This window comes from Salvelinus sp. IW2-2015, linkage group LG25, assembly GCF_002910315.2.
Source record: "Salvelinus sp. IW2-2015 linkage group LG25, ASM291031v2, whole genome shotgun sequence".
In the NCBI taxonomy this organism is placed as follows: domain Eukaryota; kingdom Metazoa; phylum Chordata; class Actinopteri; order Salmoniformes; family Salmonidae; genus Salvelinus; species Salvelinus sp. IW2-2015.
The window spans coordinates 5813647-5840875 of record NC_036865.1 but is presented as its reverse complement, the minus strand read 5'-3'; the positions used below and the strand labels follow the sequence as shown (position 1 = coordinate 5840875).

Below are 27229 nucleotides of genomic sequence, written 5' to 3'. Positions count from 1 at the left end.
CAGGAGATAAGCAAACTGAAGTGATGTTGTGACAGACAAAGAACAACCGTGTGGGATATTTTGCACAAAAAAAAAAAAAAAATAAATATATATATATAACTTTTGTATTTAAAAAAAAAAAATACTACACTTTTTACAATCTGATCCTACCACTCTGTTGTTTCTGATGTTTCACAGTACAGATTGTTCCTACTGTACAGAATATGTTTGAAAAATCAACATTTCAATTTTCCTACTATAGCACCGCATAGGTAGCCTAGTGGTTAGAGCGTTGGATTTGTAACCGAAAGGTTGCAGGATTGAATCGCCGAGCTGACAAGTTAACAAAAATCTGTCATTCTGAACAAGGCAGGGGCAGAACCCACCGTTAACCCTAGGCAATAATTGAAAATGAGAATTTATTCTTAACTGACTTGCCTAGTTAAATACAGGTTAACATTAAACGGCCTTTTATAACCCTGAGAATCAAAAGCTGACGAGGACAGTGCCGCTTCAACTGACTGCAGGTTCAAAGTTGATCAGATTAAGTGCATTTGTGATCCTCCCTCGTACACACTCAGCCTGGGCACAGTGTGAGAACAGCTCCCACAGAGAGACAAAATCCCTTTTGGAGGTGAGTTGCCATTGTTTTTTGCAATTCTTATCCAGTTAAAATGAATAAGGGGTGTTTTCGAAGTTGATCAATAACATTAAAAAAAGCATGGCCTAATGGGACTGATTTTTGTGATTATGGAATTTCAGCTGTAGGGGTCCTTGAACCTATATTCTGAATTAACTTTATTCTGTAAAAATGCCATTTTCATTATGATAATATTACACTGATTTGTCAATGGATTCAGAGACTGATCTCATTGCCTGTTCTCAGGGTGCAGTCTGGTATTCAACCTAGTTAACACAGAGGTGCATGGGTGTTGTTGTTGTTGGAGTGTACTTTGGCCGTTCAGTTGAGCCGCTGGATTAGTCTTTTGCTCAAATCTATTACATGACAGTCTCTGCTTTCCAGCAGATCTTTAAACCTCGACATCTGAAATGTTTTGGAAACGCAGTAGTCCATCATTGTAGGATCAAAGACCACAATAGTATTGTTAGTTTAAATGCCACATGGACCTTTCCTACTGAGCAAAAACTGGTTGAATCAAGGTTTCCACGTCATTTCAACAATAATTAAATAATTAAATGTGATGATGTTCTGTGGGAAACGGATTGGATTTTCAAAAGGTCATCAATGTAGGGGAATTTAGTATTTTTTTCAACAAACTTTTAACCAAATTCCAATGAAATGGGGAAATGTTTGGTTGATTTTAAGTTTAATTCACGTTGGTTGGTAACTCAATCAAAACTCGACGTTGAACTGACATCTGCGCCCACTGTCCAGTGGGTTGAATGACATGATACAATAATTATTTGAGATATCTGGGGTTAATAATATCCAGAAAATGTATATAGCAGACAGCTAACTATAAACACATTTAATATCAGCGATAGCTTACTCCCAACGATTACCCAATAAATGATTTTTTTTACAGAATTGGCACAGTGGTCTAAGGCACTGCATCTCAGTGCTAGAGGCGTCACTACAGACCCTGGTTCGATTCCTCGATCTCCGGCTATATCACGATCGGCCGTGATGGGGAGTGAACAATAATAKAAATGGTGTGGCTACTCGCTTCTGAGTTGTAGAGGAACACATGTAGTACGGTTTTCAGGTTGTTACTTTGTTCCATTGCAAATGCCATAATCATCAAAGGACTTGACAGGTTTGATGCGTTAAAAAGTATCACCATATCACCCTACCTTGATCGGTAAACTGACACACAGTCATTGCGGTTGAGGTCGGAACATTTCGATGATGTATCAACCTCTCCTGATAAGACGGAATATTTGGTTGTTGCACATAAATAATACTCAAACTACAGGTGTACAGAGACTGCTCGCTTCTCCGCAGTAAGGTCAATGACAGCTACAATTTCTACCTTTTTTGGAGTTTAATTAATATTATTTTATTGAACCTTAAAGTGTTTTACATTTAACTGTTGTCAAGTCCACAACTATGCGATAGCTTAAGGGTGCCACACTCAAATACACTGCTTTATGTTGCGCTAAAGCTACTTTAGCTAGCGATCTATTTTCTCTGTTTGGTTATAGTAAACAACACAGCGTGAACACCATTGCCAGGCATTAGTTCGCAAGCTAGGTGGCTCTGTCCATGCCATTACATGTCCTTTCTTTGACATTATTCTGTCTCGCTAACTGACTAGCTTGAGTGTTCGCTGAACCAGTAGGCTTGAGGAGACGAGATCCAGGATCCTTAAATTCAGCTCTGCAAACGTTATGACGTGAAAACACGATCGGTACTCACCAAAATATAGACTTTCGCAGAGCATCTATTGTCATTACTGCCGTTACTTCCAAAAAAGGTCTAAATTAAAAATATTGTTTTTGACCAAGTGCGCATGCGCCAAATCTAAGGCTCCTCCAGCAGCAGTACAGTACAGTATCCCGAAAGGTCAATTATTACATTTTTACTTAGAATTTTTTGGGGGAAGTACATGCCGTACGGAACGGCAGTAATGACAATAGTTGCTCTGCAAAACTCAATATTCTGGTGAGTACCGAACGTATTTTGACATAACGTTTGCAGAGCTYGTTGATGGGACTTTGAATTGAAGGATCCCTGGGCGTCAGATGAGATCTCGTCTCCTCAAGCCCAGGTACTGGTTCAAGTGTTAGCTAGCTAGCTAATCCTGTTAACGTTAGTCCTTCGTGCAAACGTAACTAGCTAGTCTAACACTGAGGTGAATGGGAGGACCCAACAGGAGAGTGACTAATCCCTCCACATGACGTTGACAGCTTGCTACTAGTCACTAGGTCACTTTCTCAAACTGTCACTGGCTGGTGGGTTTCAGAAGTTAAGTGGCTTTTTACTTTGCTACATTTCTATACCCCAAACTAGTTTGCTTGACTTTTCAGCTGAGGCTCTCCACATTTGACAGCTAACCCAATCAATCATCTTACTATGCTGTCCTAAACAATGCCCTGATTTTGTCTGTTGATTAAGTGTCCTTAATTGGCTTGAGGTCCTCTTAGCTGTAGGCTTTATCTGCAGGTCTTTGCCCAGTGTTTGTGGAAACAGTTAAGAGCTTAGCCAAATGGCCTACATTGTATTATTTAATAGGCACAGAGAATTTAGCTGCTCGTGTGACGGGAACTATTAAATCAGTTGGCATGTAGACTGGTAGGAAATGGACATGGACGTGTTAATGATTAGAATGGAGGTGCAGATTGGGTTAAGATCAAAGAGGTCAAACTCTACAAGTAACAAGAGCTAAGGGCTGACCAACTCAGCTCCTTGCTCAGTCAACTCTGAACTTTTTGCAACGCAACTTTCTCTGCTGCGGGATACTCAAGTAAACAATTCCTAAAATCAGAAGTTGTCACTGCACAACAGAGCAAATTCATAATTAATATGCGTCATTTTCATTCCTCCTCTTTGTCTCCAGGTTGGCACGATGGCCCAGTCATCAGACAACAAGGTTCTGGTCCTGGGTGTGTTGGCTGGAGCGGCTGGCCTCAGCCTGGGCGCCGTGGCATTGTACAACAGCCGGAGGGCCATGCCACAGAGTGGACACAGTGAGCAGTACCTCAGCAGTAATGACCAGCGGGCGGCTGGAGCCAGTATGGTGGTGGGGGGAATGCTGGGTCAGGCTGAGGTTCTAGATCGTCTCGGAGCCCTGATCCAGTGTGTGTCAGAACTGAAAGATGAGGTGCGGGCGCTAAAGAGTGCCATCCCAAAGCTGCAGGAACACGTGAGGGATGAGCTGAGAGGACGCAGCGGCGTGGCCGAGGGGGGCGTYGCTCGCATCAGGGCAGGCCCACCAAACCGCACTATACCCACACGCAGGAGGAGAGTAGCCAGAGCTGAAGGCCAAAGCTCAGAGGAGGGGGCTGAGAGTGAAGGAGGGTGAGTCCTYTCTTTCTCTCTGGCATCGTCACATGTTGGTTGTTTCAGATACAGGGGGGAAATCCACACGTCAGAAMGATTTCATAGAAAAAACAAGGAAATGTTCATAGTATTTGAAATGCCTTTATTTCTATGTTCAATGGAACGGCTCCAAAACTCTGACTTGTTTTGGCATGAGATCTCATTTAAAATGTCCTACAATGATTCACTCATAATGATATGATTGTAGTTTGCTACKTAATCGTCTCTGTCCAAGCATCCACCACACCCTTTGGCCTTTTATACTCAAATTCTGGTTTCCTCTTTGCCAGCTYCACCACCTTAACTATCCCACCTGTACTTGATCAATATCTTAATAAGCCAAAMTCACATGCTCACCCTGCATCACCAYACTTTTTGATTTGCTCAGTCATTATATGTGGTAAAATAAGAAGTACTGTATGTGAATGTGCCTGGGGTGTCAGAGAGTGGAATCTAGCGCCACACGCCCAGTCATCCTCCAGCTACAGCCAAATACATTGATCACACGCCAGGCTTGAATAACATAAACAACAAATGTCTGCTTTTAAATGCACTGCCTCTTAAAATTCCTCTTTATGAAAACAATATATTAACAGGTAAGTAGTGACTATTAAAACAAGGCACTTGTGTTAACAGTCAGGCCTAACTTGCACAGCTTTTCTTGTACATGAATGCATTCAGAATGTCTTCCTGTCTCAAAGCTTTGTGGGAAATTTCCGGCCTATTGCTTGATATTCATATTATTCACATAAACTACTGTAGCTTTWAAAAAAWAAATAATAATAATTTTAGGGGCTGGATCAGCTTTAATATTGCAGATAGATTYTAGCTTCCATCAATGTAATTGTCTGCATCATTTATAATCCCCCATATATTTTTGGGGTATATACAGTTGAAGTCGGAAGTTTACATACACTTAGGTTGGAGTCATTAAAACTTTTCAACCACTCTACAAATGTCTTGTTAACAAACTATAGTTTTGGAAAGTCGATTAGGACATCTACTTTGTGCATGACACAAGTCATTTTTCCAACAATTGTTTACAGACAGATTATTTCACTTATAATTCACTGTATCACAATTCCAGTGGGTCAGAAGTTTGCATACACTAAGTTGACTGTGCCTTTAAACAACTTGGAAAATTCCAGAAAATTATGTCATGGCTTTAGAAGCTTCTAATAGGCTAATTGACATCATTTGATTCAATTGGAGGTGTACCTGTGGATCTATTTCAAGGCCTACTTTCAAACTCAGTGCCTCTTTGCTTGACATCATGGGAAAATGAAAACAAATCAGCCAAGACCTCAGAAAATAATTGTAGACCTCCACAAGTCTGGTTCATCCTTGGGAGCAATTTCTAAATGCCTGACGGTACCACTTCATCTGTACAAACAATAGTACGCAAGTTAAACACCATGGGACCACGTAGCCGTCATACCGCTCAGGAAGGAGATGCGTTCTGTCTCCTAGAGATGAACGTGCTTTGGTGCGAAAAGTGCAAATCAATCCCGAACAACAGCAAAGGACCTTGTGAAGATGCTGGAGGAAACGGGTACAAAGTATCTATATCCACAGTAAAACAAGTCCTATATCGACATAACCTGAAAGGCCGCTCAGCAAGGAAGAAGCCACTGCTCAAAACCGCCATAAAAAAGCCAGACTACGGTTTGCAACTGCACATGGGGACAAAGATGGTACTTTTTGAAGAAATGTCCCTGGTCTGATGAAACAAAATAGAACTGTTTGGCCATAATAACCATCGTTATGTTTGGAGGAGAAAGGGGAGGCGTGCAAGCCAAAGAACACCATCCCAACCGTGAAGCAGCAGCATCATGTTGTGGGGGTGCTTTGATGCAGGATGGATGGTGCCCTTCACAAAATAGATGGCATCATGAGGTAGGAAAATTATGTGGATATATTGAAGCAACTTCTCAAGACATCAGTCAGGAAGTTAAAGCTTGGTCACAAATGGGTCTTCCAAATGGACAATGACCCCAAGCACACTTCCAAAGTTGTGGCAAAATGGCTTAAGGACAACAAAGTCAAGGTATTGGAGTGGCCATCACAAAGCCCTGACCTCAATCCCATAGAACATTTGTGGGCAGAACAGAAAAGGCGTGTGTGAGCAAGGAGGCCTACAAACCTGACTCAGTTACACCAGCTCTATCAGGAGGAATGGACCAAAATTCACCCAACTTATTGTGGGATGCTTGTGGAAYGCTACCCYAAACGWTTSACCCAAGTTAAACAATTTAAAGGCAATGCTACCAAATATGAATTGAGTGTTTGTTAACTTCTGACCCACTYGGAATGTGATGAAATAAATAAAKCCTGAAATAAYTCTCTCTACTATTATTCTGACATTTCACATTCTTGAAATAAAGTGGTGATCCTAACTGACCTAAGACAGGGAATTTTTACTAGGTTTAAATGTCAGGAATTGTGAAATTGAGTTTAAATGTATTTGGCTAAGGTGTATGTAAACTTCCCACTTCAACTGTGTGTGTGTGTGTGTGTGTGTGTGTATATATATATATATATATTTTCCCCTTTATTTCCCGCAAACCCTACCTCCCCTATTTTTGGTGAGTACACTAATAAACAATAACACTTGTGTTTCTACTTCCAGCTTATACATACTTTCAGGACCCTGTCTTTCAAAGATAATTTGTGAAAATCCAAATAACTTCACAGACCTTCATTGTAAAGGGTTTAAAGACTGTTTCCCATGCTTGTTCAATGAACCATAAACAATTATTGAACATGCACCTGTGGAATGGTCATTAAGACACTAACAGCTTACAGACGGTAGGTAGGCAGTTAAGGTCATAATTATGAAAACTTAGGACACTAAAGAGGCCTTTCTACTGACTCTGAAAAACACCAAAACAAAGATGCCCAGGGTCCCTGCTCATCTGCGTGAACGTGCCTTAGGCATGCTGCAAGGAGGCATGAGGACTGCAGATGTGGCCAGGGCAATAAATTGCAATGTCCGTACTGTGAGACGCCTAAGACACCGCTACAGCGAGACAGGACGGACAGCTGATCGTCCTCGCAGTGGCAGACCYCGTGTAACAACACCTGCACAGGATTGGTACATCCGAACATTACACCTGCGGGTCAGGTACAGGATGGCACCAACAACTGCCCGAGTTACAACAGGAACACACAATCCCTCCATCAGTCCTCAGACTGTCCGCAATAGGCTGAGTTGAGGCTGGACTGAGGGCTTGTTCACCTGTTGTAAGGCAGGTCCTCACCAGACATCACTGGCAAAAACGTCGCTATGGGCACAAACCCACCCGTCGCTGGACCAGACAGGATTGGCAAAAAGTGCTCTTCACTGACGTGTCGCGGTTTTGTCTCACCACGGGTGATGGTCGGATTCGCGTTTATCGACGAAGGAATGAGCGTTACACCAAGGCCTGTACTCTAGAGCGGGATCGATTTGGAGGTGGAGGGTCCGTCATAGTCTAGGGCAGTGTGTCACTGCATCATCAGACTGAACTTGTTGTCATTGCAGGCAATCTCAAGGCTGTGCGTTACAGGGAAGACATCCTCCTCCCTCACGTGATACCCTTCCTGCAGGCTCATCCTGACACCAGCATGACAATTGCCACCAGCCATACTGCTCGTTCTGTGCGTGATTTCCTGCAAGACAGGAATGTCCGTGTTCTGCATGGCCAGCGTAGAGCCTGGATCTCATTCCCATTGAGCACGTCTGGGACCTGTTGGATCGGAGGGTGAGGGCTAGGGCCATTACCCCKAAAAATGTCCAGGAACTTGCAGGTGCCTTGGTGGAAGAGTGGGGTAACATCTCACAGCAAGAACTGGCAAATCTGGTGCAGTCCATGAGGAGGAGATGCACTGCAGTACTTAATGCAGCTGGTGGCCACACCAGATTCTGACTGTTGCTTTGGATTTTGACCCCCAATTTGTTCAGGGACACATTATTCAATTTCTGTTAGTTACATGTCTGTGGAGCTTGTTCAGTTTGTCTCAGTTGTTGAATCTTGTTATGTTCATACAAATATTTCCACATGTTATTTTTGCTGAAACTAAACGCAGTTGACTGAGAGGATCTTGTTTCCTTTTTTGCTGAGTTTATATACATTTTACGGACACTATCTATTTCACAATAGTTATATTTTGTTTGTTTTTAGTCTACTGTAGCTTATTTTTTTAAATTTTGCAATTGTTTTTTAATCTCTTGCGGTTAGAAAAACCTAGAATGAGGAATTACGTTTTATGCACATTTCTGTTTTATTGAGTAGAGTAAATCTGAACGTTGCATTTTTTATTCATTTATTTTACCAGGGTTAATTAACTGAGAACACATTCTTATTTACAGCAATGACCTGGGGAATAATTACAGGCGACTGAATGAGCCAATTGGAAGCTGTGGATGATTAGGTGGCCATGATGGTTTGAGGGACAGATTGGGAATTTAGCCAGGACACCAGGGTTAACACCCTACTCTTACTATAAGTGCCATGGGATCTTCAGTGACCACAGAGAGTCAGAACACCCGWTTAACGTCCCATCTGAAAGATGGCACCCAACACAGGGCAATGACCCAAATCTCTGCCCTGGGGCATTGGTATATATTTTGAGAGACCAGAGGAAAGAGTGCCTCCTACTGGCCCTCCAATACCACTTCCAGCACAGTCTCCGTTGGGTATGAGGATTACTCTGACGTTGCGACAAGAATTACATAACGGGCGTCCAAGTTATGCTTTTCCCTTTTTCATGTCCAATAAACATGATTTTTGTAACTAGAAACCCCCAACAGATGGTTTCTAATACCATAATTGCAGTCTTCCACGATGTCCCATTTACACCAAACAGAACAGAAAAGATGAGAGTGAGGCTATTCTGTTACGCGTATTCACAGAATGGTCTTGATCTCTGGAAAAATAAACATATTAAAGCATGTCTGATGTTTTCTAGTGGTGAATATAGAAAAGGGTAAAACGGTAGTGATGTTCTGAGACTTSCCCTGAAACGAGAATGCTGTGGATTAATCACTTGTTGTCGCGTTGCAGGACTTAGCTCTMACTGAGAGCATCACCTGGATGGACTTTTCCTGTACTTTCACTAAGCATGCGTAAATTAGTGTGCCAAGAAAAAGAAGCAACCTACCTGGCCTGGCTCGGCATCTAAACCCGGCAAAGTGGGCGGGGCAGAGGAGTGTAATGGGCTGCAGATCAGAGCTGGATCATGGCACCTCCCCCAGTTAGGTTAGCTCCAGATTTGTATCSTGGCAGAAATCTAGCAGTCGCCTGGGTGCGTATTCTAGTTGTACCGACATAACAAGCAGGCCAACAGCCAGCCAGAACACTCCGGGTAGTTAATTACTGTTTGTGTTTTGCTGTCTTCAGTGTGTCTGTCTCTTTGGCTTTGCCTCTCGSTTTACAGACTTTAAAGTCCTTGGTTTGCGTTGTTACTCAGGCCATAACTTACTGTATGTTGTCGTAGTTAGACTGATGGAATCAGGCCATACTTGAGTGATACAATAGTCAGGTGGTCTATTGTAAAGCGTACTACTCTCCTGTCTTTGTAGTGAAAAAGCTCATAGACTGGAAGTTTAGGCCTAATATCTAAGTTTCATACGGTATAAATGACTGTATCACACGAGGACTAGGTTATATCAGGTCATCGGTTCTCTCCCACCTCTGTTATCAATGGAGTTTCGTTTATCCTCCTCCCTGTTGGAGAAAGAGATGCAGACCGAAGTATGGTGCCTCAGCCTGCCCTCCAGCAACTTGCTTTGAGTGGCAGCTGTCGGCCCCATCAAATGTTCTAAATTACATCCCGGGTTATTATGGTTTGAAAGAAATCAAATCACGCACACACCTACCGTAATTAAAGCGCCTTTCCCTCTCCCCTGTGATTTGTTAGAGCGGGAAGGGGGTGAAGGTGCAATGGACAAATTCTAGCCCTTAGGGAATGCGTGGCACTCACCCAGAGGTGCCAGCTACACCCATAGACCTCACACCACCTGTAAGAGTGGAGTCTGTTGCACCGGGGCTTGGAACTGTAGGAAATAACAGCACTTGACTATATCCTTCACTGCTGAGATCTCTTTATTAGAAAAACCATGCTACTGTGTGGCAGGCTTCATGCTTTTTAGTGTTCTCGCTGATTTTAAAATGTTAAAATTTTGGCAGTGATTGATGCAGTTTAGAATGCAATGATTTATGTAGTTTAGAGGCATGTCCTACAACTGAGCCCCCCCCCCCCCCCCCAAAGTTTCTATATATAAAATAAATAAAACCATTTAGTTTTTGGTCAAAAAAGACTCTAAAATCAGGGGAGGGTTTGGGCTGCAGGGATGTCCTCGTCCCATCGCGCACTAGCGACTCCTGTGGCGGGCCGGGCGCAGTGCACTCTGACACGGTAGCCAGGCGCACAGTGTTTCATCCGACACGTTGGTGCGGCTGGCTTCCGTGTTAAGTGGGCATTGTGTCAAGAAGTAGTGCGGCTTGGTTGGGTTGTGTTTCAGAGGACGCACGACTCTCGAKCTTTACCTCTCCCGAGTCTGTACGGGAGTTGCAGCGATTGGACAAGATTGTAACTACCAATTGAATACCATGAAATTGGGTAAAAAAAATTATACAAATAAAAATATTCGGACCATGACCAGCGGTGATATATTTGCAGGTTGTGTTGGGTCTTGCTGAAACACGAAGCGGCTATAATGGGGTACAGACAATACGCCGTACCGCACAGACGTGTGACAATATATATGTCATTTAGCAGATGTTTTTTTCCAAATCTCCTAACAGTCATGCATCTATACATTTTACYTATGGGGGGTCCTGGGATTCGARCCACTACCCTGACATTACAAGCACCATGCTCTACCAACTGAGCTTACAAAGGACCACAAAGAAGGCGGCTCAATTATGGAGCAGGTCAAAGTTGATAAGGATTGTGTTTGCTCAGTTCAGCAACACACACTTGCAAGGTGGAAAGCTCAAACAGTTTGCACCGTTCACTTTTCATTTGTCAAAACCGCTTCCTCGAACTTCCCACCTCAACCGAGCAAGCCCATCAATCTCCCAGTCTGTATGCCGAGCTGTCAAAGGTCTCATTGTAAAGTGTCATGTCGGAACTTGTCATTCCTCAAACAGTTCCCACTGCCGTTTATCCACGTCATGCTGTTTTCCRGTAGCTAGAGGACATTATAACGTTTCGTGTTTAAAATGATAGCGTTTGGCATTGGATAGTTGCTGATTTTTAAGGAGAAGACTTTTGTTTATTTAGTAACGGGCATGTCTGATCACACACACTGAGAGGTTTTTCAAGTGAAAAATGACCTTGTCTGTCTTTTTGTAATTAAAAGCTTAGAATGTAAAAAATGATTTAGTGATGAGTGTCCAGGCCAGTCATATTATATCTCTCTCCGTCTTTCGCATTCTGAACTTCATGGAAGGAGACTGATGTACCCGAGATACAGTATTTTCCCCTAGAAAGTAGGCCTACATGTTATTAAATGAAAATCTTGCACCCAAATCACTGTTGACTTTCTGATACCCCCATTCCTGTGAATTTCCCAGCAGTTTACCTTCTACGTATAGTAAGCATGTCTGCAGGGCATGGTAGACCCCTCTGCCCTCCACCTGCATACTGTACCACTTGGACTGTGACCACCCACTACTCCCCCTCCCCCATTGTCACAGTTTCCTTTCAGTTCTCTTTTAGCGTAACACTAACGTGCTTGGCTCCAGGCTTCCCTATTATGCTCCATTAGTATCACATTTTATTTGTCACATGCTTTGTGTACAACCGGTGTGGACTAACCGTGAAATGCTTACGCGCCCTTCCCAACAATGCAGAGAAGAAAATAAAAGATGGAAAAGTAAAACCCGTAATAATAGATACACAATGAGTAACGATAACTTTACTTTTTCCACATTTTTTATTTCTTTCGTTAGTCTTATTCTAAAATGTATTAAATCGTCTTTTTCCCCCTCAATCTACCCCATAAATACAAAGCAAAAATGTTTTTAAAAATATTTTTTTAAATGTATTAAAAATAAAATGACGTTTACATGAGACCCTTTACTCAGTACTTTGTTGAAGCACCTTAGGCAGCGATTACAGCCTCGAATCTTCTTAGGAATGACGCTACAAGCTTGGCACACCTGTATTTGGGGAGTTGATCACATTGTTCTCCGCAGATCCTCTCAAGATATGTCAGGTTAGATGAGGAGCGTCTCTGCACAGCTATTTTCAGATCTCTCCAGAGATGTTTGATCAGGTTCAAGTCCAGGCTCTAGCTGGGCCACTCGAGGCTTGTCCTGTTGGAAGGTGAACCTTCGTCCCAGTCTGAGGACCTGAGCACTCTGGAGCAGGTTATCTGTATTTTGCTCCATTCATCTTTGCCTCTCCTGACTAGTCTCCCAGTCTCTGCCGCTGAAAAACAACCCTACAGCATGACGCTGCTACCACCATGCTTCACCGAAGGGATGGTATTGGCCAGATGATGAGCGGTGCATGGTTTCCTCCAGACTTAATGTTTGGCATTCATGGCAAAGATTTCAATCTTGGTTTCATCAGACCAGAGAATCTTGTTTGTCATGGTCAGAGTCCTTTTGGTGACTTTTGACAAACTCCAAGTGGGCTGTCATGTGTCTTTACCTGAGGCGTGGCTTTTTTTCTGGTCACTTTACCATAAAGGCCTGATTTGGTGGATTGCTGCAAAGATAGTTCTCCCATCTCCACAGAAGAACTCTAGAGCTCTGTCAGAGTGACCATCAGGTTTTCTGTCACTTCCCTGATCAAGGCCCTTTTCCCCCGATTACTCAGTTTGGCCGGGGGGCCAGCTCTAGGAAGAGTATTGGTGGTTCCGAACTTCTTCCATTCAAGAATGATGGAGGCCACTGTGTTCTTGGGGACCTTCAATGCTGCAGAAATGTTTTGGTACCCTTCCCCAGATCTGTGCCTTGACACAATCATGTCTCGGAGCTCTACGGACAATTCCTTCGACAGGTGTGGGGCTTTARAAATCATATCCAGTCAATCATATTTACCACAGGTTGTAGAAACATCTCAAGGATGATCAATGTAAACAGGGTGCACCTGAGCTAAATTTTGAGTCTCCTAGCAAAGTCTGAATACTTATGTAAGTTATTACTGTTTTTTATTTTTAATACATTTGCAAAAATGTCTAAACCAGTATTTGGTTTGTCATTATGGGGTTTTGGGTGTAGATTGATGAGGAAAACATTTATTTAATCCATTCGAATAAGGCTGTAACATAAGATGTGGAGAAAGTGAATGGGTCTGAATACTTTCCGAATGCACTGTATATCTAACAAAGTGACAGATAGTAAAGAGTAGCAGCAGCATATGCGATGTGTCATATGTTAAATGGGTCAATGCAGATAGTCCTGGTAGCTATTTGGTTAACTATTTAACAAACMATTTAGCAGTCTTATGGCTTGGGGGTAGATTCAGGAGTCTATCTTCGGTGGCTGGAATCTTGGAATTTTTTTGACTCCACCTGGTTGCCAAGTGGTTGCCATACCAAGCGTTTAAGCAGCCAGTCAAGATACTCTCAATGGTGCAGCTGTAGAATATTTTGAGGATCTGAGGGCCCATGTCAAGTCTTTTCAGCCTCCTGAGGAGGAAGAAGCATTGTCGTGCCCTCTTCACGACTGTGTTGGTGTGCTTGGACCATGATAGATCCTTGGTGATGTGGATACCAAAGAACTTGAAGCTCTTGACCGGCTCCACTTCAACCGCATCAATGTCAATGGGGGCGTGCTTGACCCTCTGTTTCCTGTAGTCTACGATCATCCCCTTTATCTTGCTGATGTTGAGGGAGGGGTGTTTGTCCTGGCACCACACTGGCAGGTCTCTGACCACCTCACTATAGGCTGTCTCATCATTGTTGATGATCAGGCCTACCCCCATCATGTCTTCGGCAAACTTAATGATGGAGACGTGTGCGGCCACTCTATCGTGGGTGAACAGGGAGTCCCGTCAGGAGGTCAAGGATCCGGTTACAGAGGGAGTTGTTCAATCACAGAGTCCTTAGCTTAGTGATGAGCTTGGAGGGCACTATGGTGTTGAACGTTGAGTTGTAGTCAATAAACAGCATTCTGGGAAAGGGTGGTGTGGAGTGCAATAGAGATTGCGTCAACTGTGGATCTGTTGGGGCGGTATGCGAATTGGAYTGAGTCCAGGGTGTCTGGGATGATGGTGTTGATGTGAGCCYTGACCAGCCTTTCAAAGCACTTCATGGCTACAGATYTGAGTGCTACAATGGTAATTATTCTTGGGCACAGGGACTSTGGTGGTCTGCTTGAAYCATGTAGGTATTACAGACTTGGTCAAGGAGAGGWTGAAATGTCAGTGAAGACACTTGCCAGCTGGTCAGCGCATGCTCAAAGTATGTGTCCTGGTAATCTGTCTGGCCCTGCYGCCTTGTGAATGTTGATTTGTTTAATGGTCTTACACACATCAAATACGCAGAGCGTGATCAGTCGTCGGGAGCAGRTGGTGCTCTCACGCATGGTTCAGTGTTGCTTGCCTCGAAGCAAGGATAGAATGCATTATGCTTGTCTGGTAGGCTCGTGTCTATTTCCTTTTGTAATCTGTGATCGCGCCGACAGAGAGAAACACCTCTCTGGGAAGAGGAAGCACGTGGCTGTTAGCTTTATGATTAACGACTTATGTTGTAATCATAACATCATACAGGAACTCYAGTCCTTCTGCTCTCCCGACCCAAGAATTCCATACAATCAAATATTGGCCATTTTACCTACCAAGAGAATTCTCGTCAGTTATAGTCACTGCTGTGTACATTCCCCCTTAAGCGAACACCAAGACGGCCCTCAAAGAACTTCACTGGACTCTATGTAAACTGGATACTATATATCTGGAATCTGCATTTATTGTAGCTGGGGATTTTAGCAAAGCAAATTTGTGAYCAAGGCTACTTAAGTTCTGTCAGCATATTGATTGCACGACACGCAGGGCTAATAATCTCGACCACTGCTACTCTAACTTCCGCGATGCATACAAAGCCCTCCCCCGCCCTCCCTTCGGCAAATCCGACCATGACGCCATCTTGCTCGTACCGTCTTATAGGCAGAAACTCAAACAGGATGTACCAGTGACGAGAACCATTCAACGCTGGTCTGACCAATCGGAAGCCACACTTCAATACTTTTTTGATCATGCGGACTGTAATATGTTCCGGTCAGCCTCCGAGAACAACATTGACCTATACGTTGACTCGGTGAGTGTGTTTATAAAGAAGTGCATTAGAGATGTTGTACCCACTGTGACTATTAAAACCTACCCTAACCAGAAACCGTGGATGGATGGCTGCATTCCTGAACCTGAAAGTGCGATCCACCGCATTTAACCATGGAAAGAGGTCCTGGAAATATGGCTGAATATAAACAGTGTAGTTATTCCCTCCACAWGGCAATCAAACAAGCGACATGCCGGTACAGGGACAAAGTGGAGTCGCAATTCAACGGCTCAGACATGAGACGTATGTGGCAGGGTCTACAGGAAATCAGACTGCAAAAACAAAAACGTCACAGACACCGACGTCATGCTTCCAGACAAACTTAACACCTTTGCCTGCTTTGAGGATATTAAAGTGCACCCGTCGCGGCTCGCTAACAAAGACTGCGCCCTTTCATTCTCTGTGGCTGACGTGAGTAAAACATTTTAAACGTGTTAACCCTRGCAGGCTGCTMGTCCAGACGGCATCTTTAGCCGCGTCCTCAGASTATGCGCAGACCAGCTGGCTAGTGTGTTTACGMACATATTCAATCGCTCCCTATCCCAGTCTGTTGTCCTCACATGCTTCKAGATGGTTACCATTGTTCCTGTACCCAAGAAGGCAAAGATAACTGAACTAAATTACTATCGCCCTGTAGCACTCACTTCTGTCATCATGAAGTGCTTTGAGAGGCTAGTCAAGGATCATATCACCGCCACCTTACCTGCCACCCTAGACCCACCTCAATTTGCATGCCGCCCCAACATGTCCACAGATGACGCAACCACCATCACACTGCCCTATGTTCATTGACTACAGCTCAGCATTCAACACCATAGTACCCTCCAAGCTCATCATCAAGCTGGAGGCCCTGGGTCTTAACCCCTCCCTGTGCAACTTGGTCCTGGACTTTGACGGGCCGCCGTCACCAGGTGGTGAAGGTAGGAAACAACATCTCCACTTCGCTGACCCTCAACATTGTGTGCTCAGCCCTCTCCTGTATTCCCTGTTCACCCACGACTGCGTGGCCATGCACGCCTCCAACTCAATCATCAAGTTTGCAGATGACACAACAGTAGTGGGCTTGATCACCAACGACGAGACGGCCTACAGGGAGGAGGTGAGTGCACCTCTCACTCAATGTCAACAAAACAAAGGAGATTATCGTGGACTTCAGGAAACAGCAGAGGGTGCACCCCCCTATCCACATCGAAGGGACTGCAGTGGAGAAGGTGGAAAGTTCCTCGGCGTACACGTCACAGACAAACTGAAATGGTCCACCCACACACAGTGTGGTGAAGAAGCAACAGCGCCCCTTCAACCTCAGGAGGCTGAAGAAATGTTGCTTGTCACCCAAAACCCTGATGGTCTTTTACAGATGCACAATCGAAAACACTGATGGTCTTTTACAGATGCACAATCGAGAGCATCCTGTCGGGCTGTATCACAGCCTGGTACTGCAACTGCACCGCCTTCAACCGCAATACTCTCCAGAGGGTGGTGCGGTTTTCACAACGCATCACCGGGGGCAAACTACCTGCCCTCCAATACACCTACAGCACCCGATGTCACAGGAAGGCCAAAAAGATCATTAAGGACATCAACCATCCGAGCCACTTCTTGTTCACACCGCTATCATCCAGAAGGCGAGGTCAGTACAGGTGCATCAAAGCTGGGACCGAGAGATAGAAGCTTGTTTTTCAATCTCAAGGCCATCAGACTGCTAAACAGCAATCACTAACTCAGAGAGGCTGCTGCCTACATGAGACCCAATCACAGGCCACTTGAATGAATGGATCACTATTCACTTTAAACAATGCCACTTTAAATAATGCCACTTTAATAATGTTTACATGTCTTACATTACTCATATCACATGTATATACTGTATTTTATACCATCTATTGCACCTTGCCTATGCCGCTCGGCCATCGCTCATCCATATACGTATATGTACATATTCTCATTCACCCCTTTAGATATGTGTGTATTAGGTAGTTGTTGGGGAATTGTTAGATTACTAGTTAGATATTACTGCACTGTCAGAACTAGAAGCACAAGCATAGAAGCTGACCATGTGTATGTGACCAATAAGATCTGATTAGTTTGCAAGCCCTGACACATCCGAGAGCGACAGAGCCGGTGTAGTAGGACTTGATCTTAGTCCAGTATAGTCGCTTTTCCTATTTGATGGTTCGTTGGAGGGCGTAGCAGGAGAGTACACCTGTACAAGAAAAGTAACTGGAGGAAACGATAAATAAGAGATTAGTTGAGCTCAGCAAAGTCAAATGTTCCACCTATAACATCTACTGATCGTGTATGCACCTTCACAAAACAACGTCTGACAATAATTTTGTGGGTACCCTATGTCCTATGGCTTCAATTCCCATTTAATTCCTGTTGGTGAATGGAAGAAAAAAAAACTGTTTCTACTATTGCTTTAATTGGCATAGTTCGATTGTACTCTCACGTGGCCCGGCAAAGCAATGGCAATGCTTAGAGGGGAAAAGCCTTTGTTAGCGGTTTCACTTCGTCATCTATCTTTTTTTGCCATCATTGCAGGTGCAGTAATCAAGTTGCAGGTGTTATTTTACACCCCCCTCTTACACCCCCCAAGGCCTTTTGGGAAGCTTCTTTATAAGAGTGACGCTTCCTTTTAATACTAAGACGTTCCTTTTGTAGAGGTGATCTAAGGTTAAGAGCCCTCAACCTGTGAAGTCATTGCCTTGCCTCCCACTGCTATTTTAGACTAAAGGGTGACAAATCACGAATCAATTCAACAATCCTGTTGGCGCTCCATTGAATAGAATAATAATAATAATTTGGTGGGTGCTTATTTGTCCTATTTCACACTTGTGTACTTATGTGATTTAGAAATGTTTTTTTGCATATACCCACTCCCCCTAAGACACCTGTGGAAAGTTGGGGTCAGAGCCAGGGGCAGCCATTATTAACGTCATCCCTGCAGCAAAATCGGTTAAGTGCCTTGCTCAATGGCACAGTGGAATATTTTTCACATTGTCGGCTCTGGGATTTGAACCAGCGACCTTTCGGTTATTGGCCAAACGTACTAACCCCAAGGAATACCTGCCAACCGTATGCGAAAACTGCCTGTAGTTGCAATTGAAAGGCTGAAGGGACAAATTACTTATCAATTCACACGCCTGCTGGAGCTCCATTAAAGGAAACAGCCTTTAGTTGTGATTCTCAATATAGCCTAGTATTAACATAAAAGTGAAAGAAAAAGGCACAGCATTATTATGGCCTACATACAGTAGCCTGCACATAACGTCACTGTCCACCGGTAACAATTTAACTTCCTTGTTACTGTAACGCGGTCATACGTCTGTTGTATTGGGCAGGTTCTGCGCCACAGCAAGAGGGCATGATTTGGCACCTCTTGGCCTGATCTCAGGGAAAGTGGCTTCACATGAGAGGGAGTTGAGAGTAGCAGAGGCATGAGAATAGAGATTTCTTTGAGAGGCCTGAACTTCAGCAAGGCTCTGTCTGGAGGCCACAAGCATCCGTACTCTTCATTTATTTTATTTTTATTCAACCTTTTATATAAATAAGCAAGTCAGTTAAAAACCAAATCTTATTTACAATGTCTGCCTGCCAAAAGGCAATAGGCCTCCTGCGGGGATGGGGGCTGGGATTAAACATTTACATATAGGACAAAACACACATTGCGACGAGACAACACTACATAGAGACCTAAAACGACAACATAGCATGGCAGCAACACATAACAACACAGCATGGTAGCAACACGGCAGCAACACAACATGGTAGCAGCACAAAACATGGTACAAACATTATTGGGCACAGACAAAAGCACAAAGGGCAAGAAGTTAGAGACAACAATACATCATGCGAGGCAGCCACAACTGTGTCCATGATTGAGTCTGAATGAAGAGATGGAGATATAACTGTCCAGTTTGGGGGCCTCCCGAGTGGCGCAGTGGTCTAAGGCACTGCATCGCAGTGCTAGCTGTGCCACTAGAGATCCTGGTTTGAGTCCAGGCTCTGTCGCAGCCGGCCGCGACCGGGAGACTCATGGGGCGGCGCACAATTGGCCCAGCGTCGTCTGGGTTAGGGGAGGGTTTGGCCGGCAGGGATGTTTACTTGTCCCATCGGGCACTAGCGACTCCTGTGGCGAGCTGGGCGCAATGCACGCTGACACGGTCGCCTGACTTCAGGGTTAAGTGTGCGTTGTGTCAAGAAGCAGTGCAGCTTGGCTGGGTTGTGTTTTGGATGATGCACGACTCTCGACCTTCGCCTCTCCCGAGTCCCATCGCTGCAACTCCTGTACGGACAAAACTGTAACTACCAATTTGGATACCACAAAATCGGGGAGAAATGTATAAAAAAAAAATATATATATATATATATATATATACACACACACTATCGTTCAAAAGTTTGGGGTCACTTAGAAATGTCCTTGTTTTTGAAAGAAAAACAAGTTTTTTTGGTCCATTTTTAAAATAACATAAAATTGATCAGAAATACAGTGTAGACGTGTGTAAATGAATATTGTAGCTGGAAACTGAGTTTTAATGGAATTTCTACGTGAGCGTACAGAGGCCCATTATCAGCAACCATCACTCCTGTGTTCCAATGGCACGTTGTGTTAGGTAATCCAAGTTTATCATTTTAAAAGGCTAATGGATCATTAAAAAACACTTTTTTCAGTTATGTTAGCACAGCTGAAAACTGTTCTGATTAAAGAAGCAATTAAACTGGCCTTCTTTAGACTAGTTGAGTATCTGGAGCATCAGCATTTGCGGGTTCGATTACAGGCTCAAAATGGCCAGAAACGAAGACCTTTCTTCTGAAACTCGTCAGTCTATTCTTGTTCTGAGAAATGAAGGCTATTCCATGTGAGAAATTGCCAAGAAACTGAAGATCTCGTACAATGCTGTGTACTACTCCTTTCACAGAACAGAGCAAACTGGTTCTAACCAGAATAGAAAGAGGAGTGGGAGTCCCCGGTGCACAACTGAGCAAGAGGACAAGTACATTAGTGTCCAGTTTGAGAAACAGATCCCTCACAAGTCCTCAACTGGCAGCTTCATTAAATAGTACCCGCAAAACACCAGTCTCAACGGGATCTTGAAGAAGGAAGGCTATCACTACATTTTGCAACGCCATGCCATACCCTGTGGACGATGCTTAATTGGAGCCAATTTCCTCCTACAACAGGACAATGACCCAAAGCACAGCTAAAAACTATGCAATAACTATTTAGGGAAGAAGCAGTCAGCTGGTATTCTGTCTATAATGGAGTGGCCAGCACAGTCACCAGATCTCAACCCTATTGAGCTGTTGTGAGAGCAGCTTGATCGTATGGTACGTAAGAAGTGCCCATCAAGCCAATCCAACTTGTGGGAAGTGCTTCTGGAAGCATGGGGTGAAATCTCTTCAGATTACCTCAACAAATTGACAACTAGAATGCCAAAGGTCTGCAAGGCTGTAATTGCTGCAAATGGAGGATTCTTTGACTAAAGGAAATTTTGAAGGACACAATTATTATTGCAATTAAAAATCGTTATTTATATCCTTGTCAACATCTTGACTATATTTCCTATTCATTTTGCAACTAATTTCATGTAAGTTTTCATGGAAAACAAGGACATTTCTAAGTTACCCCAAACTTTTGAATGGTAGTGTATATTTTCTTTAAACTGTCTAGTTTGTTTTTTGTAGCTCAGGGATGTTTGTACTTTGGCGACCTTTTAACAGAATGTGACTGGCAGAACGGGTGTTGTATGTGGAGGAAGAGGGCTGCAGTAGGCATCTCAGATAGGGGGGAGTGAGGCCTAAGAGGGTTTTTATAAATAAGCATTACTTGCAGTGACACATCCATAACCTGAGCGGAAACCAGATTGCATACCAGAGAGAATACTATAGACATCAAGAAAGCCAGTCATTTGATTATTGCCAAGTTTTTCCAACACTTTTGATACAAATTGGCCCATTCAATAGGATCAGCCCAATCTCCCCCTTTTTAAATAAACGACACACCGTGGCTGCCTTCCAAGCAATGGGAAACTCCCCAGAGAGGAGAGACGGGTTGAAAGGTCAGAGATTTTCTTGGCGATGATAGTGGCAGCAACCTTGAAAGGGTCTAAACCACCTCACCCAGATGTTTTTTGGGGGATCAAGTTTAAGGAGTTCCTTTAAAACCTCGGAGTCAGTGACCACCTGCAGGGAGAAACTTTGTAGCGGGGCAGGGGAAAAAGAGGGAGGAGCATCGGAGCTAGTCGCATTAGAACGTGTGGAAGATGAGGAAATGTTATACGGGCAAGGAGGCATGGCTGAGTCAAATAGGAATCCTGACTTAATGAAGTGGTGATTTTTAAAAAGCTCAGACATGCTTCTTGTCAGTAACAACCACATCATCAATATTAAGGGACATGGGCAGCTGTGAGGAGGAGGGTTTATTCTCCAGGTCTTTAACCGTTTTCCAGAACTTCTTTGGGTTAGACCCACAGAAAAGTAACTAAATATGGCCTTCCAGATAGCCTGAGTGTAAATATTTCTAATTTGCCTAAACGAGAGCCAGTCAGCCTGAGTATGCGTGTGCCGAGCCTTAAGCAAATGGAATTCTTGAAGGGGAGTAACTGCCAGATCACGTCGAACCAGGGGCTGAGCCTGTTTTTATTCTCATTTTCAGTCTTAAATCAATCCATTAGAGGCCCTTTTATTTTAAACACCAGGGTGCATACTGAATGAACTGGACTGGCTGAATGCTGGACCAGAGGCTGTTGGGATGGTAACTTTTCATCAGGTTGGTTTTGAAGAAGGCTTTACCATGGTGACCACAGCTGCTAAACTCCCTTGAAAGACTCACATATCACTTGGATTCTCCATCTGCATATTGAATGTCCAATCCCTCTCACTGAGAGAACATGCTTGTGTCTAGAACTAAACTCAGCAAAAAAAGAAACGTCCTCTCACTGTCAACTGCGTTTATTTTCAGCAAACCTAACATATGTAATTATTTGTATGAACATAACAAGATTCAACAACTGAGACATAAATTGAACAAGTTCCACAGATGTGACTAACAGAAATTTAATAATGTGAACAAAGGGGGGGTCATAAATCAAAAGTAACAGTCAGTATCTGGTGTGGCCACCAGCTGCATTAAGTACTGCAGTGCATCTCCTCCTCATGGACTGCTCCAGATTTGCCAGTTCTTGCTGTGAGATATTACTCCACTCTTCCACCAAGGCACCTGCAAGTTCCTGGACATTTCTGGGGGGAATGGCCCTAGCCCTCACCCTCCGATCCAGCAGGTCCCAGACATGCTCAGTGGGATTGAGATCTGGGCTCTTCGCTGGCCAGGCAGAACACTGACATTCCTGTCTTGCAGGAAATACGCACAGAATGAGAGTATGGCTGGTAGCATTGTCATGCTGGAGGGTCATGTCAGGATGAGCCTGCAGGAAGGGTACACCATGAGGGGAGGAGGAAGTCTCCTGTAACGCACGAGGCGTTGAAACAAGCTCAGTCCAATTATGCCCCAGACATGACGGACCTCTCACCTCAAAAATCGCTCCGTCCAGAGTACAGGCTCGGTGTAAACGCTCATTCCTTTAACGGTAAACGGGAATCTACCATCACCGTGGTGAGACAAAACCGCGACTGTCATGTGAAGAGTCGACTTTTTGCCAAGTCCTGTCTTTCCAGTGACGGTGGGTTTGTGTCCATAGGCGACGTTGTTCCCTGGTGATGTCTGGTGAGGACCTCCCTTTCAACAGGCCTACAAGCCTCAGTCCAGGCTTCTTCAGTCTCTATTGCGGACAGTCTGAGCACTGATGGAGAGATTATGCGTTCCTGATGTATATCGGGCAGTTGTTTTTGCCATCCTGTACTGTCCGCAGGTGTGATGTTCCGGCTGTACCGATCCTGTGGCAGGTGTTACAACGTGGTCTGCCACTGCGAGGACGATCAGCTGTCCATCCTTTCTCCCTTAATTGCCTACGTCTGTAATGCTGTAAGTGTCTTAACAACCATTCCACAGGTGCATGTTCATTTGAACAAGCATGGGAAACAGTGTTAAACCCTTTAGAATGAGGAGACTGTGAAGTTTTATTTGGATTTTAACGAAATTATCTTTGAAACAGTGTCCTGAAAAAGAGGAACGTTTCTTTTTTTTGCTAAGTTTAATATGTGATTGCCACTAGGTTTTTGTTAGTGTAGCAAATTTGAAATGGTGTTTTTTAAATTAGATAAAAGTAGTAGAACTCAGAGCAGTAAAGAAATGTAATGTAAATGTAGTGTATGATATCATTAAGTCATTTAGTCAGACGCTCTTATCCAGAGCGACTTACAAATTGGTGGATTCACTCTTACATCCAGTGGAACAGCCCTTTAAATAGTGCATCTAAATCTTTTAAGGGGGGGGGGGGGTGAGAAGGATTACTTTATCCATCCTAGGTATTCCTTAAAGAGGTTGGGGTTCCAGGGTGTCTCCGGAAGGTGGTGATTGACTCGGCTGTCCTGTGCGGTCGTGAGGGAGTTTGTCCACCATTGGGGGGCCAGAGGCAGGCGAACAGTTTTGACTGGGCGGAGCGTGAACTGTACTTCTCAGTGGTAGGGAGGCGAGCAGGCCAGAGGTGGATGAACGCAGTGCCCTTGTTGGGTGTAGGGCTGATCAAGGCATGGAGGTACTGAGGTGCCGTTCCCATCACAGCTCGGGGAACGGCACGGTCTAGGTAGCTACATTTTCAGTTATGACACACGTTTCAAATTGTCAGAAAGTAGTTCACATTTCAAGTTTAAACCGTACTGTTAGGTAGCTAGCTACACGTAGCTGGCTGGCTTGCTATCTAACGTATTCTGTGTAGTAATGTTTTGTATCTCAGTTGAGATACAGTTGAAGAACAATGGGAAAGTAATTCTACTTATTAATGTTGATCAATCTTGTAACCTCACTTTTGAAAAAATGGCCCTTGAATGTTTTGGTAAATCCTACTGGAGAGCTTTTCTTTGCCTCACCATTCAGAATCGTTCACACCTCTTAGGCCCAAGCCCCACCCATCTCTTTAAGGATTCACATGTGAGGCACATGGTACTAAACAACCAAAGATTTGAAGACTATTGTAAATTCAATCTAGAGTGTAAATCATAGTTTCGCTCTCGAGCGTACAAAAACCACTGCCGATAGTAGGTTGATCTGAGAATTCAACTAACAGCAGTCAAGCTTCCAAGCTACTGGCTAACGTGGATAGCTTGCTCGCTACTTCCAGACCGTGAGAAAAGCTCACTCTGACCTTTTACCCTCGCCCTAGCAGTGCTGGTTAGGCTGTTTTAATGTTATCCAGAGCGTTGGTGACTAACTGTATTGCTGGCAACAATTAAAATGCTTTTTTTTGCCAACGTTTACTGACACTGGCCATATTCCAACGGGTGTTGAGCGTCATAAATTCGTCAGTTATTCTGCGCTCTGGTAAGTTCTTCGCGCTCTCGCGCTGAAATCGGAGAAGATAGCCAGTGCGAATTTACCATGCTAGGGTCTATCGACAGTTGTCGCAGTGACATCATGAACGTTCTATTGAAATGCTTACTTGCATATTGGAGTCTTTTGTTTAGACCTGTACTTAGCTAGCTAAATAATTAACCTTAATCCCAATTCATAACATTACTACCCTGCATGAATCTGCAGGTAGCTAACCAACCAGGTTCAATGTTAGCTAGCTAGCTAACATTAGGCTATAACTAGCGCTGCAAATGGCTCTGAGATACAAACATTACTACACATACATAATGTTAGATAGCAAGCCAGCCAGCTAACGTTAGCTAGCTACCTAACAGTACGCTTAAACTTGAAATGTAAACTACTTTCTGACAATTTGAAACGTGTAATATCTGAAAATGTAGCTAGCTAGACTCTTTTATCCGTATACATGGATGGACGCATCTCCCTCTCTGTCATGGATGCCATGGCTGCCCTTAGTTTGAAAATGTAATCCAGAGACAGGTGTTTTTTTAAAGCCTTCTGTGTGTTCTCTTTTCAACTTCCTCTGTGTATTTGCAATCAAAGGCCAGAATTTTCTCCATCTCCTTAGCTATCATACTCTTATTCCACCATCTCGATCCACTGATTTCAAAAGTCGGTCCTCCAGAAAGTGGAGAGCAACACGATTTTGAAAAAACAAGAAATACTCATTTGTTCAAGTGGCTCACCTGTGAAGTAGTGACATACGCCTAGTTTCCWGAAAMCARTCCCATATTTGGTCTTSGCAAGACTTTTGAACGTGGCATTTACAAATACATTAATTTGGTGCAAAGGGTAAAGTAGCATTACATCAAAGTACAGGCCAACTTTTGCATCATGTTTAGGCCTGTATTACACTAATTAGTGTGTGCTCTACACATACGGTGTGATTAAAAACATTGGACCCAGCGGATCGGTGATTGGTGGCCCTAAAGGTGTTAAGTACTGTCACTGTTTCATCAAAGTAGTTAGAGCAAATYTATTTCATCCTTCATTGCAAATATGCTCCACAACCACTGTGATGGCATGACAACATTACTGGAATGTTCTATGTATTCCACAGTGCATATCAATCTATGGAGCCAGTGCTGAAAATGGCCAATTGGCCCCTAGAAGATTTAAGCGGTCGCATGTTGCCTTACCCTTTCCCCTCGTCCCCTAACTAGACTCAAGTCAAACTGGCACGGCACACAGTCAAGGTACAGTTGGCCGTGTGTGTGTTTAATTTTTTTTTATTTTTTAACACAGTGTTGAAATAGGACCACAGGCCCTGTGATGTTTGTTCTGTAAATGGAGGGCGGATAATGATGGTATATAAACACACACATGAATGTATCCTGTTTTTTTTCTGTYTCAACTCYAGTGATTCATRGGCCATGGAATGGCGTTACAGGAATGCACTGATCACTCAGTACTACCCGTTGCTGTCTCGCTCACCACTTTCCATTGAGTAAACAAGCGCAGGGAGGGAAAGAGAGGGCTGAATGAATGGAAGTATAAAYGGATCAATCAGTATACGAACAAATTCATGTAAGACAATGCATTGGGGTTCTCTCCCCTAAGGATCTAGATACACTAACTTTTTCAGTTTGTGGCACCAGCACATGATTTTGGTCACACCAATTTAAAAAATAAATAAAAATAAAAATAGTTGATAATGATCTGGCCAGTGTCCCATAATGTGCCTGCATTCCATACAGATCCAAGCTAATAACGACTAGCCGTCTTTTAAGGTAGCATGCCCTTGTCTTCTTACATTGATTTGGATACTGTAACAGCAAAGAAAATATACTTAAAATAAAGTGCAAAATGTATTTATTGCCGATTTCAAAGTGCCATGTTATTTTCTGTGAAATCCTCTAGAGGGCAGGATTTGAAAAAATATACTTAATACCAAAACGATACTACGGCAAAAAAATAAAAAATGGGTGAATAACTGATTTTTATATATTTATTTTATTTTAATTTCCATACTCAGAAACACGCTTTAAAAAAAAAAATTTATATAAAGAACTGAATTGGATGTTCCAAGTCCATAGCAATGCTTTTAAACCACATCAGGGGACCAGTTGTTAGAATATCTTAATATTTTAATTCAGGTGCGCACCAGCCAAACAGTTGAGTTTGTCTAGCTGTGTTTTTGCAGCGCATTTTTAATGGAGTTTTCGGAACAAATGTCCACTGGATTGATGCAAATAATCATGATTCTGTCAGGTAGGCATAGGCTACTTTGTGGTTACCTTTTGAATTGGCTTTTCATCTACCTGAAAATGGTAATGCCATCATTAGCATCGCTAACGGTCTATAGAAAGGTAGCAGCACGCACAGCACAGTTGTTTCAGTAATTTATAGGGAAAAAAACAAGTTGAATCAACATTCAATGTTTTCTTGCCATAATATCTGCACATGGTTTTACACAAGTGCAATAGAAACCGCAACACATGGGTGTTGCGTACCATTCTTACCTTGCTAGATAACTGGAGATATA

General features: G+C 43.5%; 2 protein-coding genes across 4 annotated transcripts in view; one reads left to right on the top strand and one right to left on the bottom strand.

Annotated features, from left to right (window-relative positions):
* Nucleotides 1–311: 311 nt before the first annotated feature.
* Nucleotides 312–27229, top strand: part of LOC111951901 (regulator of microtubule dynamics protein 2) — a 94047-nt gene continuing 67129 nt past the window's right edge. Inside the window, exons 1-2 of one of the 3 annotated variants that reach the window (XM_023970224.3) lie at nt 312–613; nt 3501–3961. In XM_023970224.3, coding sequence (XP_023825992.1) covers nt 3510–3961 — 452 coding nt within the window. In that variant the 5' untranslated portion in view covers nt 312–613; nt 3501–3509. Of the gene's footprint in view, nt 614–1872; nt 1950–3500; nt 3962–27229 lie in introns of those variants that run through there. The other 2 variants (XM_023970225.3, XM_023970226.3) reach the window with 2 other exon arrangements.
* ptger1c (prostaglandin E receptor 1c (subtype EP1)) overlaps nt 11076–27229 on the bottom strand; it is a 17915-nt gene continuing 1761 nt past the window's right edge. Inside the window, exons 3-4 of the mRNA XM_070434808.1 lie at nt 13646–13949; nt 11076–11159 (exon numbers count right to left, since the gene is read on the bottom strand). Of these exons, the coding sequence (XP_070290909.1) occupies nt 11076–11159; nt 13646–13949 (388 nt within the window). The remainder of the gene's footprint in view (nt 11160–13645; nt 13950–27229) is intronic.